This window comes from Dreissena polymorpha, chromosome 4, assembly GCF_020536995.1.
Source record: "Dreissena polymorpha isolate Duluth1 chromosome 4, UMN_Dpol_1.0, whole genome shotgun sequence".
Taxonomy (NCBI): Eukaryota; Metazoa; Mollusca; class Bivalvia; order Myida; family Dreissenidae; genus Dreissena; species Dreissena polymorpha.
The window spans coordinates 89,117,570-89,138,165 of NC_068358.1; the positions used below are offsets into that span (position 1 = coordinate 89,117,570).

Genomic DNA, 20,596 nt, shown 5'->3' on the forward strand with positions numbered 1-20,596 from the left:
TAACATGATAAAATGGTAAAATAGATAAGCCGTTAAACAATACAAAGAATACAAACGTTATTACATTCGTTAATTGTATCATATAAATAAAAAAATAAAAAATTATAATAATAATAATAATCATCATCATCATCATAATCATGATCATCATCATCATCATCATCATTATCATCATCATCATCATCATATATATAATTATATATATATATATATATATATATATATATATATATATATATATATATATATATATATATATATATATATATATATTTATTCCTGCATATAACGTTCGCACGAAAAAGGCGTCCAATCGTAAGTTTAAATCTGGCGTATTTGAAAGTGGTGGCAAGGATTAGGTATCCCTTGCATACACCGGTGTAAGTATAATTTGTTAGCAAGGCTAAATAACTATTTATCAATGACTAACTAACTGCAATAACTGAGTAATAACTAACTACATATAGGTGGCATTTTGACGATATAAAATTATTAAATTCTCACCCTATGACATAATCGCTCCTATTTGAAAAATGTCGTCTCGACATTTAAATGAGTTTAAGTGGATTTAACGGTATTGTTTAATTGTATAGATAAACAACAAAGACAAGACATACGCGTTAAGTATGCCGAGTTAATAATTTTATTTACAACGTATAAATTTATCAAACATCTCTTAAAGCACAATGAATCGACACCATTGAATAATTAATATTGCGTTACATCTATGTACATCGTTCATGTAACACATAAAACTTTCGAAATAATATCTGATAATTCACACATGTAAGTTGATTGAACAAAACATGTTTTCACTGTCTTTGCACAAAAAAAACAAACTAAAATCAGTCACTTCTGGTCACTTACTTAACAAGTTTAGTTCCTGCAAACTCATCACTATTGAACCGTTTTGGTGTGCGGCGGATCCGCGTTGATCTGCGTAATATTGGTGTTATGTCGGATCTACCGTCGTCGTCGGCCAGGGAAATATTCCGTCTCCTCTGTGGGATAACGTATTTCATAGTAGTTCCGGTTGCACTAGCCTCTGTTTCCGGCACATCTTCGTTCTGTACACCTAGAGGGAGTATGAGATTTCGATGTAATCGACGGATTCGCTTCGCTCTTGGGTTATCTTTCTTGACGGAATAGACTGGGATGCCAACATTGGGCTGACAAACCACAATATAAGGTTCATTTTCCCATCGATCGGCAATCTTCTCTTTTCCACGCAACGTAAAATTTCTTTCTAAAACTAAGTCGCCAGGGACTAGTTTTGCTGCGCGTACCTTCAAATCATACTTCCGTTTGTTTATTTCTGCCGTTTTAGACGCAATTTCTTTTGCCTTCTGATATGAATTTGTAAGACGTTTACGTAATTTACGTGTATATTCATTTGCATGTCTGGCACTCATATCGTCGCAATGGAGACCCAAAAGAGCGTCAATGGCCAGTCTTGGATGACGACCGAAGATAAGGAAATATGGCGAATAGCCTGTACTATCATGTACAGTGGCGTTGTACGCGTGTACCATTGGTCCCACATAATCTTTCCAATTACTCGTTTTGTCTTCTTCCAACCTACCTAACATCTTCAAGAGTGTTTGGTTAAACCTTCAACCATACAGTTTCCCATAGCATGATATGGTGTGGTGCGTGACTGGTTAATTCCTCTTAAATGACACAGTTCTGATATTAAATTTGACATGAAGTTAGCTCCCTTATCGCTGTGGATGCGTTCCGGAAATCCATAATGCACTGTGAATTTATCAAACAACACACGCGCCGTTGTCTTGCCTGTTTGATTGGTAGTAGGATTTGCCTGTGCACATCTTGTAAAATGGTCCGTAATCACCAGAATGTGCTCAAATCCACCTTTTTAGAGTTCTAAACTGAGGTAGTCTAAACAGATCATTTCCATCGGAGCTGATGTCGTTATATTTTCTAGGGATGCTGATTGAGGAATCGCTTTACGCCTGATACATCGATCACAAGCTGCAACCTCATCACGGATAAAGGTTTCCATTCCAGGCCAATAAAACCTTTGTTTACACAGGGATCTTGTTCGGTCTCTACCTAGGTGCCCTAGATCGCAATGAAGTGCGCGAAACACTTCATCCCTTAGTGCTGCTGGTAGTATGAGCTGCTTGTAAGACTGATTACCATGGAGTCTCGATATAATACCCCTTGATGTAGTTCCAGTTTATTCCAATCCCTGTTATATCTAGCAACAGCTGAAGTAGTGCCCGAGGCCCGCAAAGCTGTCGGCCTGGTGCCTTGCTGAATGCATTCAATAAGATCAGAGATGACGGGATCAGTATGCTGAGCTTGATGCCAATCTTTGGAACCTAATGCATATGATTGCATAACTTCCTCGGGTATTGTAGTGGAACAATCATCTTCTGACAACGTTTCAGGGTTAACAGAATGAAACAAAGTGGAGTATCTTCTACGCTTGCTGTCATACCAGAAGATAAAGCAGTGATGGTTTCATGTTCAACTGTTAGACGACTCAGTCCGTCGGCGTCGGCATTTTGACGTCCCGCTCGGTAGCGTGGTGTAAAATTGTAGTTTGCCAAAGCTGCCATCCACCTCTGCCCTGTGGCGTCTAATTTCGCGCGAGTGGGTTGTTATCAGTTACAACCGTGGAATTTCTCTGTAACCGACCATTTCAATGCGATAAATTCCAGATTGTGTGCTGGATAACTCTTTTCGGCCGGTTTAAGGGAACGACTTGCATAGGCGACAACCCTGTCTTTGCCATCTTGATGTTGGTACAGCACAGCACATAAGCCTTGTGAAGAAGCGTCCGTGTGAAGAATAAACGGAAGTTCATATTTTGCATAGGCAAGTACAGGCGGATGTACAAGCTGTTGTTTTAAGTTCGCAAATGCTTTCTGATGCTCTTCTCCCCATACGAATTTTGCCTTCTTGTTAGATGTATCTTTTTGTGAGTTTTGCTATTAGACTGACCAATAAGCAGGTCATTCAAAGGTCTTGAGATGTTTGAGAACCCCTTTATAAATTGCCGATAATAAGCTACAAATTTGAGGAACTTCCTAATCTCTTTCACGTTAGTAGGTGTAGGCCAATTTCGGACGGCTTCTGTCTTTTCCGGCTCTGCACTTATCCCATCTGTAGAAACAACATGACCGAGGTAAGTGGTTTCCGTTTTAAAGAATTCACATTTTGATGGCTTTATTTTCAAATTAAACGATGCTAACTTCGAAAACACTTGGTCCAGTCGTGAAATATGGGAATTTATATCATTGGAGAAAATAATAATGTCATCTAAGTATATCAAATAGTCTCTTAGAGTAAAATCTCCCATGCATCGTTCCATTAGACGTTAAAAAGTTGTCGGGGCATTGCATAATCCAAAAGGAAGGCGGTTGCACTTATAAAAACCGAGACTACCGACCTGAAAAGCCGTCTTTTCTTTGTCCTCTTCCTCTAGTTCAACTTGCCAATAGCCAGCTTTAAGGTCAAGTTTTGAAAAATATTAAGATCCAGAAAGTAAGTGTAATGTATCCTCAATCCTGGGTATAGCATAGCTATCTTTTTTGGTTCTCGCATTAAGCTTTGGAAAGTCAATACAAAATCTGATTTCACCATTCTTCTTACGAACGAAAACACAATTGGAGGACCATGGACTTTTTGATTTACGTATTTCACCCAGGTCAAGCCTTTCTTTTAGATGTTCTCTAACCTCCTAATAAACAGCTGGTGGTATTCTCCTATACCGTTCTTTAAATGGTTCATTGTTTGTAAGTTCGATAGTATGTTTAATTTCTGACGTATGACCAAGATCAAGTGGTGACTTCGGAAATATTGCGTTGTGTTTTTTAAACAATTGGTACACCTTGTTTTTCTGTTCTTCTGAAAAATCAGTTTCTTCATAATCAATTTCATATGTATCTTTCATATTGATTTTATTGTACATGTAAGCGTGATCATGTGACTTTGTCCCCAAAGAAACGAATGCGTTTGTGACATTTTCGAAAATAGGAGCTTCTCTCAACACTGTAATTATTCAAGTTTACATAAATTCTGCTTTGCCCTAATTTTGATTGGTTCAGCTGTTACGTTACAAATCCGAACTGGTATTCTGGCTGTTCTTCCTGGCTTCTCAACTTGTACAACCCTTGGACATATTATAGCACTGGCTATGCATATCATCTACTGGTTCTGTTACTGCTGTCTTTACATTTCTTTGTTTTCTAAAAAAGCCGGTTACTGTTCTACTTTCTCTGTGATAGAGTGTAATTGGTCTGGTAGCTGTCACTAGTCCAACATCTGCGTTGATAGACATGAATCCTGCTTGCCAAACATTATTCACTGTTGTGTACTCATCAACTGGTTTTAATTCTCGTAATATATTCTGTCCCAATAACACATGAGCTGTTCCATCGTATTCAACCGCCGGTACGACAAGCAATATGGTTGGCATAGCCTCTGTGGTAAATGCTGTTTCTATATTTGCAAAGATGTATCCTTTATATGGAATCTCGCTGCCGTTTGCACTTTTCAACGATAAGTTGAATTCTTCCATAGAATGAATATCTGGTTTTGGAGACATCATGTTGTAAAACACTTCTGTGATAGTACTGACCTGTGATCCACTATCAATTAACGCAGCAATTTCGTTTCCATTTATTCTAATTTGATCTAAATGGGCGTCTCCTATCATTTTCTGTAAAATATCTTCAGGTGTGTATGGTTTGGTGTTGGGTTTAATACTGGTTTTTCCGCTCTCATCTAACCCCTTGATCAGAGATTCTTCGAGTTTAAATGAGTCTGGTGTGTATCTTTCTGTTGTTCTGTCTGAATAGTACCTCTTTTCGGTTCATATGTACGATTTCCAAGGTTAGTATTGTGTTGGCGGTATCAACCTCGGCCTCTGAACGTTGAGTTGTGTTGGTATCCCCTGTATGACCGACCTCTATTGTCATATCTAGATGTATCACTTCTTTTTGTATCCATATGTCTATGTCTTTTTTCTGTTAATGCATTGAGTTTGGCCTCCATCATCTTTATTTGTTCTTTCAGGTCGTTCAACAGTTTTGTTTGCTCATCAATCTGGTGTACATATATTTGTTGGGAAGTTTCCTTAGAAACAACTATTTCTTGTTCCTCTCGTCTTATCTTCTTTCTCAATTGTTCAAACGTTATGTTCGATTCATAATACATGCGTGTTGCATTCTTGAGTTCCGGGTTCCTTAGGTATTTCCAGAACCTTATTCGTAGCATTTGTTCCCTTCTGAATGTTTGTATTTCCCCTCTATCTTTAGCCTTCTGTACCAACTCTTCAAGGCGTATTCCCCATGCAGAAATATCTTCATCTTTCTCTTGTTTAGCTTTGTAATATTCTTCCATGATACATTCTCCGCTTTTGATATCACCGTAATTACTTTCCAATGTCTCTAATATATCCTTTGTTGTGGCTGTAGGCTTTAAGGTTGCTAACACCTTCCTGGGTTTTCCACCGATTGCATTTCTAATTGCTTGTCTCAATATTTCTGCATTGTATATGTTTGAGATGAGCATGCCTTCTATCTTTATCTTCCATTCTGGAAAATTGCTTTGGTTTGTAAATCAAGCGCATTATGTTGGTATTCGGTAAATATAGGAAGGAATAACGAGCAGGTTTTAGAATAGCTTTCGTATTTTCCTGTTTTGTTCCATCTGTTTGTATGTTTTTTTGTGTACTCATGTTTAAAAAAAAATGAAACACTTAAGTTTAAGAAACAAAGATTACTTCCCGATATACTGTGATATATTGTTAAAAACGCAAATATATTAGTTATCAAATGGCTGTAATCAAATGGCACGGATAACATAATAAAATATGAGTTTCTTTCATTAGCATGGTAAATTGTTCGTGATAAGATTGAAATAATTGTTTTAGTTTTTAAATTGTACATATGCATCCAGATAATATTATACCAATAAATTCATTCGTAGTAAACTATGCACTTATTTTAATGCCTCTTTTATTGTCCGGCGCTATGTCAATTACGAAGAATATACACTCTAACACGCATATTCGACCTTGTATGTGGTAATTAGAGCACATGGGTAGCAATAAATACGATTTGTTTCTTTGAAGTATGTCAACCACCATTCTACCTGAGAACATTGCTACTAAGGCGAAGCAGTTGTACGCATGTTGTTTTGCAAATTCATCGGGTGAATGTTCCTCTTACAAAGGGACTGCAAGCTTTAACAGAACGTGCAATTGTTTATGCAATAAAAAGTCGTGCGTGTCAATCTTCATCTCAAGCAACCTTCTGAAAGTCTGCAATATTCGTTGCATTATTAATTTGTTCTGGGGCATGCAATCACTACGTTTTGGACTCTGTCCTGATATAATAATAATATAACACTTTTTATTCGGTATAAACTGCTTTATAATTTAGAGTTAAAACATTTCTGTATTATGTAAAATAATCGAAACACTTAGATATATGTATTCACGGCACTTATTAATACGTTACAGTAGATAAACGCCATTGCTCTATGTTTATGCAATTACATTACTTTATACCCGATACTTATATATAATATTTATTGAATAATGAAAATGAAATAAGCTTTTGTTGACGATTTTATCACACATGTATGGTATTTTAGATTAACGCCTAGTACAATCCGCGCTAGAAAATAATAAGAACATTAAGCTTCCCTTACATAGTTAAGGGTTTGTGCAAGGCTTGTATATATATCAGTCAACGTCCAGCAAACAGCGCATACTAGCACATGCATGGAATGTTGTCTTAGTATCAAAAAAGGTAACTCTTAGATCGTTGGGTTTGTCATAGCTTTATATGGGTTCCACAACATGAAAATGATAAGAATTACTTGTTATATTTCTCGAAATCAATTTGTCTGAATACTTAAGACAATAAATCAATATATTTAAATCGTTCGACAGAATCCGTATTTACGGTATTGTGTTAAGTACACTTTGAGACTTTTCTAACAGAACACTTGCAAACTTGAATATCTCAGTAATGAGTTCAGATTCTGATTTAAAATTGCATATGTGATCATTTGACTATATTCGGATACAATGATTGATCAGTGACAATCGGGCGCTTTTGCACATAGGGTAGGTGTGGTTTTATCTTTTTTGCACGTGAAAATGGTGAAACGCAATATGATTCTAATTTTATTTCAATTTCTTCATTTCAGGTGGCTTGATATACCCGGAAATTATAAAATGTATTTAAAAAACAGTATATCTCGTTTAAAGTTTCAGGAGCGCAACAACGCATTTAATTTACATGAGTTCGAATTTCAACAAAATCCGTACTTAAATGAGGGAGCTATTTTGAATTTAATACGTGTTGCGTGATTGATGTAACCAAGTGTACACATTTACAATGTTTTCTTCTGGTAACAAATCCTGCATAAATACTAACTGATTTCCATATCTAAGCCGCTGGAATATTAACCTAAAGCTCAAAAACAAGCGTTTCCATGTAACATTGACTTGTAGTTTAATGCCAGGCATGTATGCAAGAAACATATAAACAGCATGGATTCACTGACGGCTGTGCGACTAGAATGAACAATTAGGCGTGGTGATAAATGTATTTCTTGTGTTCTAGACAGTGTCAATATATTGGAGATTCACTGTTCAAGATGGCTTACATCTTATTACCTTCCGGTAATTTTTGTAAACAGTCGCACATTTTGTTACGCTCTTAAACTTTTGTTTATTTTACTATAAGTACATGCATACAACCTATCATACTCCCAAAAGTAAGTCTGATAAGTAATCATGGATCAACTAGACAGTTTTGACTGCTACCCAAATGTTAATACTCAAGAGGAACATTTTGTTACGCAAAACTGTAATGTCAGCCCAGCGGCGGGAAACTCATCTAAAACTGACAACAACAGAAAAAGGACTAGAGTAAACACAGGTGGTGAGTGCAGTAGCAGTGAAGACATAACAAATAAATACGACTTTGAACGTTTATCTTTGGATGCACAAATGTCGGTAATGTTCAAACAAATGAGAAACATGGAAAACAGGGTTGATTAATGCTTACAATTGAACACAAAAATCCATTCCATTGAAGGGACTCTAACTGACCATAATGCACGCCTTAAACTGCTTGAATATAAATCAATTGACATTGAGGCACGTAGCAGAAGGAACAAGCTCATTTCCAGTGGCATCAGTGAACGCAGAGATGAAAACTGTCAAAATGTCATTTCCCAGTTCCTCGCTGAACAACGAAGTATTATGCAGTGTCCTAAAATACAGAGTGCACATAGACTAGGAAAATTCAACAAGGGTGCCACACGAGGCATCATTGTTATCTTCTTAGACTACCAAAGCACAATCTATATACTTTCTCACGCAAATCCGCTACGAAATACATCCTTCGGCATCAATAAAGACTTCCCAAAGGAAATAACACAAGCACGGAAAACCATTTGGCCTAGATTCAAACATATTCGAGACAGCAATCCGCGTAGCAAAGTCACCATGATTTTCCCGGCGAAGATTGTTATGGATGGCAAGGGGATTGAAGATGCTTTTCCTGACTGGAGCACAATACTTCACGGAAACAGGGCTCAAGTTAGTTCATCAGCCTACAGCAATAGGAATCCCCAAGCACAGCAAGCGCTTAACACCAGATGTAAGAAAGATAGGCCCTCTTCAAATAGCTCGGCACCCAACACTCTTGCTTCCAATAATGGCACTATTCACAAGGTTATTAATCCTCCCCCGGTGTCTATTGCTAATCACGCTCCTAGAAGGTCACAATCAGTGTCTCCCAATCCTCCAAGGACAGTCCACACACGCAGCCATGCACCAATTTCGCCAAGAACTCATTTTAATTCCCAGACGCCAGCGGACAGTATTCAACGACCCTGGGACACTCAATCCAATAAGGGAGCGTCAATCTGGAAACAAGAGCTCCCTACCACCCAATAAGGCGAACATCACCAACGAGGCTAACAGTCACACCCGCTAGGCCAGTGAGGGGGAGGGGGGGGGGAGACACACTACCTGACCGGAAAAGAAACAAAATTCAGTTAGAAGCATTAAATGTTAGCGGATTGAAAAAAAAAACGTCCTGAGTTACCCAGAATTTGTAGAACTTGTTAATAATTTTGAAATATTTTGCCTTTCAGAAACCCAAACAGACACCCATGACTTTATAAATGTAACAAGTTATAATTTCCTTGTTAAACACAGAGAAAAAGAATATAAGCGAAAATCTGGATGCATTGGAATCTTCGTTATAGATACACTTACTCCCTTTTTTTAAATCATAGAATCAAATACTGAATATATACTCTGGATCGCCATTTGCAAAAGTATAACAAAACTTGATGAAAATATTTCGATAGGTGCTGTCTACATTCCCCCTGAAAACTCAAGATTTTTTAACGAAGATGATTTTACGGCCCTCGAAAATGAAATATCACAGAAATGAAATGAAACCAAATATGTTATTCTTGCAGGTGACTTTAACAGCAGAGTTGGAAACATGAAAAATTTCATTATTTCAGATTTACACTTTAATGACCTTTTTAATATTGACGAGCCATCTTGACCAATACAAAACTCTTGAACAACTATCTATACCACTTACGCGTACCTCTATGGATCACAGAACCAATACACATGGACTTAGTCTTATCGATATATGCAAAAATATTAATATCTTGATCTTTAATGGAAAAGATTTCCTTCATATATATATGACAGTTTTCTAAAACTAATCTATTTATGTGTGATGTTTATTGGTTTTTGTGTGAGTTATTAAACTTCTTTTGTATTGCTGACATTTAAGTCCGTCAGCTAGTTAATACTGTAACAGTTGTAAACACATGCATGAACATAAATGTCGATGTTTTGAGAAAACAGGACACAGCTTGCGTGTTTTTTTACTTTTTAAGCTAATTAAATCGATGTGTTAAAGCAATAAAGGTTTTTATGTCGAAAGAAAGTTGAACTAGAAAGAAGGCTTCTCAGCTGCTACACGCAGAACTATTCGGAAGTTCGCAAAAAAAATCTTGTTTGATTTGTTGTACAGTTGCGGAATGTAAAACAGAAAGCAATTTAGAACACTATGTCGTTGTTAAAACGATTATATCTGAATTGTTTATATCTTTTACATATAAGATAAAATCGATTCTGCTTGCAGTCTAATATGCTGTAAGTAGAACTGTTTTTGTTATCAATAGATATTCGGTTTGCAACATATTTATATTTGATAATGTTGCATGGGTCCCTTATTCCGAGCTACAATGAAATGTTTATTATTGCTGTCTATTGTGGCTGTATGGTTCCTTGATTTTGAGCTACAAAAAAGTGTATTTGCATTCTGTTAGTAATGGTCATATGGTTTCAATTTTCAACCGAAATTAAAAAAAACTCCATGTTTGTTAACTATTCCGCATATATTAAATGTGATAATACTTAATTTCATGTTTGTTTAAGTGCCTTTCTGTGTTTTGCCTCATTTCAATATAGATATTTAATTCAACACTGGCCCAGTCTTATAGTATCAATTTGCGCTTCGAGCTACGATCGATTAACCGTTAATATTACAAAGCATCATATGCATTATAACGTGACTAAATGCCCGCATATTCAGTTTTCAACAATAGATGACGCAGTTGGTCTATAAAACCTCCGCAATATTTAAGGGTTTAACCATTGCTTCCGACCAGCTCCGATGCTATATGAAATGCATCTCTAAATTTAGAAAAGAATTCGAGGCAATTAGAAGTTTTTTTATAAATAAAATCCGAACGATTTTCCCATTTAAATACACACAGGAAAGACGTTAAGAATTCTACAAAATTAGACCAACTTCATTTTGTTCGTTTGCATCAATACACTAAAATCGGTATGTAAATGTCGGGACTGAACATTCTATATACTGCAGTATGCACTAGGTTATACATCATCGAAAAACAAATTACACAGGTATGTAAAACGCCCATGTCTTGTTACGGTACGTTGCCAAACAATTAGTTTCACAGACCGCCATTGGGGAAAACACAATAACATGTGTTCAAAATCAGTAACTATGAGCATATTGGTGCTGGTAATAAATATATCATGTTATATCACACTTTTAAATATGTTTTCCGATACGCTTATTTATAAATGTCACTTGTAAACCCAAATAAAGACGAAATGCACCATTTTGTTTATAATATCGTTTTACTATGGTATGTATATTTAAAATGTATTTCATTCAAATGTATTTATTTATAAGCATTTTTGTGTGACATACCTTAAGGTTCCAATCGACATTTCCCGACTTGAGGAAATTTCTTATTTATATCATGCATTTATACAATCTGACTATAAGCTGTAATAATTAGGTATAGCCATCCATATCCAATAAAAATCAGCACACTAGTGTGAAGTGTAAATTTATATCGTACTTAAATGCTTAAAATACAACTCTTATGTTCAACGCACAGTAACATATGTCGCTATCTCGCTTTATTGCACCCTTTTTTTTCTCGATTGACACACACTGAATGAAATTGTACCTTGCATTGTTAAGAGTATGATATACATATGTTCGTGTGTTAGCGTTAGTGTCTGATTTTATTTGCAGTAAACTTTCGTCGTTATATCGACGTAGAACATATTTGTGTGTACGATTCATTTTGTATATTAATTTCTTTTGTTCAAAGCAAAATAAAACTATACGGCCAAACCTCTTCAATTTAATGTCCCCCTCGCCCTACTGTAAACATGAAAAGTTCCTAGCACACCATGAAAAGTGTGGTGTCTTTAATTGCTCAGCCGGTAGTTCTCCACAATTGTCAACTATAAGATTGCAATATGATTACTGACATACATAGGTATACAGTAGAGGTTGATGAATGGAACATTGTGCCTAGGCAAATAGTAATCAATCGTCAGCGAAGACACTAAAGTTAAATGAGCCAAAATCAACAATTATCTGTTATGAAGGGTTTACATCGAAGACTGCACCATTACTGTATCATGTTGATTCAATATGTGTAGTAAGTTACGCATATTTTGTCAATATAAGTGCACATGGTTGGCATGAAATGTCACATTTAACTCGCCCGGACGCAATTTGTTGTTTCTCTTCTATATATTAATACAAATATAGTTTTGTAAAAAACAAATACAAGTATGTCATCAACATGGTAATAATAAGTAGGCGAAAATAAAATGTAAGTGCATCAGAGAAGAAATAACAAATGTCAACTTGCTAGGTGAATCAAACTATTCCTTGTTTCATATTTTCTGATTGTTGAATGTTCATACAATAAAAGGATTTTATAATACACACATTGTACTTGTTCGGCCACAGTAATGGCTTACTTGTATTGCTATGGACTGTTTCTTGCAACATCATCACCGTTAACGACATTTATTATATTGTTATCCTAACGTTTACAGATAAAATGAAACGGTTTCAATAGCAGATGAAGCATTCCATTCCTTGTCAGACGGTAATGCATTGATATTCCTGACTAGTTCGGATCGCATATGCATTGTCGGCTCAATTCAAGAAATTCACAGATCCGATCAGCCTTAGCAATTACGACATGATAGCTTGAATAGCAACCCTATACTTTGTCCTATAAATTTCCCGAACAGATCATAAGCAGACGCCTCAAAAGCGATTCCAACAAATGCGACAAACTATTTCAATATCACTTATAATTTGGAGTTTTAGAATACCTCTTAAAACGTTATCCCTTTATTGAATAAATATACGGTTTAAGCAACTTTATTTATGAAATCATTTAAATATGCCTTTCCTTTATTAAATTACACTCTGTTGTCTCTTATAGCTTACAATAATATAAGGGAAAGTATAATTGATTTAATTTTGACACTTAAGACTACCACATTGAAAAGCAACAACTGTCATCATGGAACAAAGTTAAAAAGGTTTGATTCTAAACGTATCACCATACAAAATTCATGGAGCTTAGTTGATTTCCGGACAAAACCTAAACAATTATAACAAGTGTATCTCCGTAATAACACTGTTCAGGAAATGCTGTTGTAAATGAGTACAATTAGTAGAAGCTAGAAATTATTTTCGCAAATAGTAATAGAGGGTCCAATGAAGCTCATTTGATGCACGCATTTCCCGAACATAATTTTCAATAGTAATGGCTTTCTTTTATGTTTCCTGGACTCCTTCGGAGGAGAAATATTAAAGCTTAAATAAGTTTCATTCAATGGCATGTTCTCACACAATTCGTTCAAATCATCTAATTCAGGAGTGGTATTTATATGTCCACGACCAAAGACAGGGAAAGTGAATGTTTGCGGTCATGCTTATTGAAATTTTAGAAGCATAAGTAAAGCCACTGTGGAGTGTGATATGCTTTTTAGGCAGTCGTTTTTTTAAATAACACTTTATGTACATGCGGTGGATTGTTATCGCCGTGGTCATATGCTCGTCTTTCTATCCGAGGATGTAATCCTATAACGTTTAAACGTGCATGAATTGTTCTTTGTGATATGGAGCCGTGTTTCGGTAATATTGATTAGAACAGACCATAACTGTTGTTTTGTCATTGTTCCCTTTGGGTCTGTTGCTGGTTTATTCTTACAATAATGATCATACTATGTTTAAACTTATTATTCAACAAATTTCCTTACATATTTGCAACCTCCCTGTGTTAGAAAATTTCGTTTTTTATATCGAACGCCTTGATTGTTTTAGTTATGATCCATTTTTAACTTGAATTCGGAATTTCCATTACATGATTATAACAAATGGTGTATAGATTACAATATCTGGTGTCAAGGGATTTCGGCATTAATTTTACAAGCTCTTCTTATATGATGATGCATTATTATTATTTTTTATCATCCGTAAAAACAAAAATTACTTATACACAAACACTATAAAAACACTTAATTATTCAAGAGATCTCAGTGGTTATTTCTATTATCTGTACATTAGATACGAACAAAACAAATTAATATGCAAACACATTTTGACCCAATAGCCATACTTGTACATCGCATGAATCCATTTGCAGGAGCACGGACTGCATATAATTTGATATTTTCATGAATACGACGTCCCAAATGAGCCTTGGCGAAAACAATAATCACATTAAATATCTAATGTATTATGTGTAATTTCTCAAATTTATACAAATGACAAAACAAAATTGACAGCTTACGTCAAAAGACCGACACCCACTATAGTGTTGATGGTTTCTCAACACTAGTTTCCTATATATTAAGGTCTACGTCTGACGTTAATTTACCAACTTCGTAGCCTATTGAACTCATGGAATTATCGGCGACAACAAGACCTTTTAAGAACTGACATCGGCTTCATATCGTTTTGACGAGATGTACAAAGTATCCAGAGGCCGTTGCACAATAACAAATGAAATTGCTGACGCGTTACAATGCCTATGTGTCTCCACATACACATCAGCGCTTGTTGTACACTGGCGCTTTAAGCACAATCAGTAATATGTATTTTCATAAGAAGGATTGATTGTCGGATATGTTTGGGATGATATGCAGAATAAAACGCGTATCGTTAGTTTTATTGGCCTGCAGAAACATGATTGTCTCCTATCAGTCATGTATCAATAAAACTCGTTACGCAATTATATAATTATGATGTTTTAATCCCATTTGTAAAACGTTTATTATCACAAATTTCTGCTATTTAAGTTATCAGTCGCATAAAGTGCTGGTCTTATGTTATTGATACACAGTTACTTGCATTGATATATTTTCTGAAGTCTGCTAGCTTATTAGAAGCGGCTACTTAAAACATCTACGTTATTTTAATTAAAACATTAAAATGTACATTGCAGCACGTGTTTATTGTATGTGATAAAATACCGTACCGTTTGAAATCGCAAGCTTTCGCAATCAGCTTACGTTTATAATTGATATAAGTGATCTTTGGAACAGCCAATATACTAATAACGCTACTCTCGTAGTCAATATAACCACTTTCTTAATGACTATTATTTGGCATTAGTCTTTGTCATGGAAATTTGTACAGGATTTGTCTTGTTGTGTATTGGGTGTACAGCAAACATTTTTCAGGAAAGGATATTTAAAGATGGGTGTTTATTAAAAAGTTTGGTATAAGTCAACCTTAAACATTGGTAGCTTTGTTAATGGATGACTCGGGTTACAAGTTATTAAGTATTTGAAAGGGCTTGTATAAATCAAGTTCTGAGAGTGATGTTGTTTAAGCATTCTATAAAAAAATAATTGCATGTGTAAAACTACTATTAATCGACGCCGTAATTGCTTTTTTTATATTTATGACGGTTCACATTGATTTCTGTACCAATCAATTAACTAATTAAATTAAATGAAGAACTACTTTCATAATTTGTAACAAAAGCGAAATAAACGACTTATACATAATTAATTGAAATGGCATACTATTTTTGACAATACATCATACCTGTATGCCACTTCAGTTTAATTCCATTATTTCTTTTAAAAGCAAGTTATTTGCAAGCAAGTTTCTTTCATCTGATGTTTCAGTTTAAAGTGGATTTGGTAACAATCATAAATACAAATATTTCATCAAGTGGTTATTAGAAACAGCTTTCATGTTGACGAAATATAGATGTTTTTGGTTTTATCTATAAGAAACAATTAAGTCGCTCGCGCTTGTAAATTTAATGACCAATTTCGAAAATTCATGCATTAGTATTAGTGTTATTTAGTGAAAACAAGTGTTCTAGGTTGGTGAGAATCGGTAATTGTACATGTAGCTTCTTATAAACTGGCAAGTGATTTGATGCACGTTACGATTTTAAATTCATAACAACATTTTCAATACTACTGCATTTCAAAACGCCTTCTGCACAAACAGCGTTGCTGGATGTTTTACATTTACTATGGTTTCGTAAAAATAAGTTATTAATGTCTAAACATTCTCATATGTCTCATAAGACCGAACATATTCATGAACTTTTTTTCACATAAATTTATTTAAATGGTTGATCAAAATTGATTAAATTGTGTGAGCATATTATAAAACGTTTTCAATTTCAATGCACACGTTAGTCTGTTATTGGCGCTACACATGCTTAGAGTATATTTAGATATACAACCTCGTGTGCTCTATATTTAAGATGACAAGCATCTAAAAGTATCGGTCGTGCACAGATATTGTAAAATTATTGATATTGCCTCGTTTGTATTCAAAACGTCAGTCCCTTTTAACGCGACTGGTGTTTACAGAGCCATAACACTGGTGTTGCAGGACTAATTAACACTTATAAAATCATATCATGCCCGATTACCACTTCAACCGATCAATGTAACCGCTGCATCGCGGCTTTCTCTGAAGTCAGAAAAGTGTCTCTTGAAGCAAGTACCATCATGCTATAGGCAATGGGTTTTAACAGCTGCTCTAGACATAGAATTCGATGCTGCCGGGAATATGTTTCTAAAGAGAGAAATACACGCCGTGAAACGCTTGCATAGCAGGATTCTTCCATTAATAAATGCTATATGTCATTAGACCGGCTAAGGTGTTGTAAACATATTTACATTATCGACAAATAAGATTTAATTTTTCAAAATATTTTTTATAGGCCAAAAATGTTAGGAATATCACAAGTATTGTGATATAAAACGAAGTACATCACTTATATTATCAACTTGAAGACATGTATATGCGTATTGTGCATGTCTAGACTTCAGTACGAATACTAGTTATTTTAAAATGTTTTATGTAAAATTCCAATAAGCAAAACAAGCTGCGGTATAAAAGGACTAAGAGATGCCCAATGTTTCCAAACACTATTAAAATAACAGCCTAATCAATTTACTATTTAAAATTGGATCTACGTATCAAAGGCAGTGTTGAAATTCTGAAGAATAACATTTACGCCTATTTGCAATGGAATTAACTTGTACGCTAAATGTGGAAATAGTTTGTCTGCCAAGAAGGTGAGGTTAAGTGTGTATATGTGTTTTATATGTCTAATTGTTGGTTAGGTGGAGATAATTAAATAATATCCACGTGTTCAGTGTTGTTGGTGACTTTGTGTTATTGATTGATAGCAATCGTAACTATAATTAAAGTTCACATCGATATTCACTTCTTTAAATAATTGTTAATTATAAGAACATTTACCAATACTTAGTATGTTTTATCAAAAAAATAAATAAAATAATATTAATTATAGTATATATAATCATAAATCTTATGATTATAGTAAAAATTATTATAAATAGTTATGATTATACATCATCCAAATAATAACAAGAATAATAACGATAATGTTGTCATGATGATATAACGTGTGAAGGAAGTACGCTAGTCTTTCGTCTAATATCAAGGTAAATTGAGTCTGGTGAACTGGTTTACGTTTTTCCATATATTAAGTGTCATGTGAACTTGTCAACCATATAGATGAAATTCGCAATTCCCAGTCATTTAAGTGGCATGCGATATATTGATTGGATAGTGGACAGAGTATTTCATAACATTGTTGTCTTGCTGCATACGTGATCCATTATTGAGGTAATGGCTTTCGATAATTATACTAGCTAATATAATTTTTGTTGAAAGAAACTTGTAATTGATATTGCGTTTGCACATGTTCTCTTCGTTGTTCCGCAAAGATGACATTTTATACATTGAAATCAGTTCGTTTAAGCTGCATGCTAAACACAAATGTTTAGTAATACTATCTTCATACAAGGTGCATGTCTTAAATGTATGTGTTGCAAACGATTTATTTAACATACATGTAAATCAAACATATAAATTAAGTATCATGAATACGTTTACAAACACGAATTAATGGAATATGGAAATGCGACTTATGTAATAGAGGTATAAACTGTCAAATAAATGGCTTCACTGAGGATAAGCATTTAAATCATGACTCTATTATTTCAATTATCGATTAATCATTTCTTTTAAATTTTAGGATTTAACATAACATACGTATTACTGTAAAAATATTTATTTATGTTAATTTTAAAGGATATGTTACGCCTCGGTTCATTTTGATATTCTTCATTACTATTCAAAATGTCACTGAATCCATCGCGATCATTTAAAATAAAGGACTTTACACAAACACATGCATTCGTGAATAAATGTTCTCATTACGTACTGATTGATGAGGTACATAGTGACTAAGCTTATTCCGTTAACAACAAAGAGTAACCACGTGTTGCCGATATTATTGGGTACATTGTAATAAATTTTCGAAAGCGTTAAAGAATTTTTAGAGGACAATATTACACTCACGGTGCATTAAAGAGTATGACACAATAAGTCTTGTTCAATTTTTTTATGTATTAGAAAATATATAACGTGTTGACACGTCGAAGTCTTTCAATATGCGAGCTTTGTTGACAGACTCGACCGTTGTATTGACATTTGTTATTGTTCATGTTATAATATAGTGCCTTGTTTCGTCGTTTATCAGTAAATCAAACACAACCGATTGCTCCGATCGGATTGCTGAAGTCAAAACGCCATAATATAACTTTTCTTTCCTTAAAACGTTTCTACAAATTGTTTTTGTTTAATATTAGGACACGTTTTCTGCAGTCCCCTTTGACTATTGAATCTTTCATTATGCCTTTTCGTTCCAAAACAACAAACAAAATACACAAAACGTGTTTTCTGCATTGATCAAGTGTTGCAATGTAGCAGACGGTGGACTTGTTAGGGCTCCTGACTTCTCGTACAGGCAGGTAGCAGGCAGTGTACATACGCGCTCGAGTTGTCGAATAACATTTTGTTCGCCTCCTCAAACGCATAATAGCTCTCTCAAGCACAATGCTATTCGTGTTTTTGTCAGAAGGTCAGAGAGGGTTTAGTCATAGGTGTTCCAGAAAGACTGACCAAATGATATGTCGGTAGAGTTAGGTCACGTTTTGTACAAAAACGATAGTCGTTATTTCACATAAAAGCGACACAATTGTGTTCACTGACATTATAACATGAGGTGGCCATTTTTCCTTATGTGGCTCCCAATTTTACCCACTTACCGTAAAACATGAACACACCATTTAACAAGTGTGTTGACATTACGATATTAGGCTGATTTCAAGATGGTTGCCAGTTTTCTATTTGAGTCTTATATAGAACCTTGTCCAACTACCTCCGCACTAAACTGTTGAGTATCTTTGGAGTTGTTTATGTTTGACCCTTAAAACATTTGGTCCACTTTGACTGAATTGGTGATCGCTATTAATAAATGCAAAATTGCGTAATTGTGTTTAATGCCGATCAAATTTATGTTCTAAAAAATCCGTTTATAATACTACTTTCAATGTTTTAAGCATATATTGTAGAAGTATGAAAGACATGAATAACGATAGATTTGTGTTAAGAAAATGATATAACGAACAAACGTGTTCTGTATTTCTTAACCAAGCACTTGCTAGTTTTTCATTTGTCGATTTGCACATCCTGTGTAATTATCATACTTATATAGTTCAGTTTACCAAAAATTCAGTGCTAATAGTTGAATATTGCCTAAATGTTTATGAATGATGTGTTGTGTATTTTTCAGATGCCCACGATTACTACAGGAACAACCCTTCCTCTATTCCAAGATTTCTGCCCGTCCCTACGAACATCACAGTCCACGAGGGTGAGACTGCTCACCTCCGATGTAGGATTCATAATCTAAGCCCAAAATTTGTAAGTGTTAAGTGTATATTGCCAAATTGCCTCAAACACCACAGGTTTATGAAGAGTATGGACCGCACCTTCTGATCACTATTCGGTCATCAAATTAAATATGCCGCGGTATTGTATTACCCTGTTAACAATATGGTCGGCGTCAGTAGGAAAGAATTGTTATAAACAACGCAACGTCCACTGTTTTGGGCAAGTAATTCATATTCTAACCTATGCGGTCTATGAACAAACAACACACACAAGTAATACACAAACACTATAAGTGTTTTGCTAATGTTATAAACTGCTTTTTTAAGTCGCATGGAGCTCACTCAAACGCTCAACACAATAGTTGCTCGTACAATATTGTATTGTGGCTGTGATAATGTTTTCCAGAATTGTGTGTCTAATTTGCCAGTTCAGCATTGATCCAAAATCAAGTGCACATCCCATGTTATTACTTGCCTTCCAGATAACTGAATCCGTATAAGTTGTGCGGGAGCGGAATTGTGTTAATGTGTGGGTGATCATAAAGGAATTATTTTTTACAGCTACAAACTTTGGCACAATTATGACCCTCGGTCTATTTCTCAACGATAAAGCTTTTGGTTTTACTATTTCTGTGCTAGGATCCTCTTTATCAAACTTAACAGCTTAATAACCGTACAGTAAGGCACTTTTTGTCTGCAAACAACTTTGACAGAATTAAAACTATCGGATTGTTTGTCTCCTGCAAAGCTTTTATGTTCACCTTCTCTTGGCTGGTTTGATCGTGTCCTGTGTACACAGCTGAATAACTTTAGAGTGTTGGTCAGAGAGAAGGAATGTTTGTTGAGACTAGTTATGTCTAAATTAATGTTTCTTTTCTCTGTTTCTCCTCAAGTAAAGGAAAAAATAGTACGAATAGTAAACTCCTCTTTGACGGTTTCGTGGATTTTGTTTCAAGTTTA

At 34.9% G+C, this 20,596-nt stretch overlaps 1 protein-coding gene across 3 annotated transcripts in view; it reads left to right on the forward strand.

The window, feature by feature from the left end:
• The window catches only part of LOC127876852 (neural cell adhesion molecule 1-like), a 207,117-nt gene that overhangs the window by 19,673 nt on the left and 166,848 nt on the right, over window positions 1–20,596 (forward strand). For 2 of the 3 annotated variants that reach the window (XM_052422348.1, XM_052422345.1), the window contains exon 3: window positions 19,537–19,667. In XM_052422348.1, coding sequence (XP_052278308.1) covers window positions 19,537–19,667 — 131 coding nt within the window. Of the gene's footprint in view, window positions 1–19,531; window positions 19,668–20,596 lie in introns of those variants that run through there. The other variant, XR_008048107.1, reaches the window with a different exon arrangement.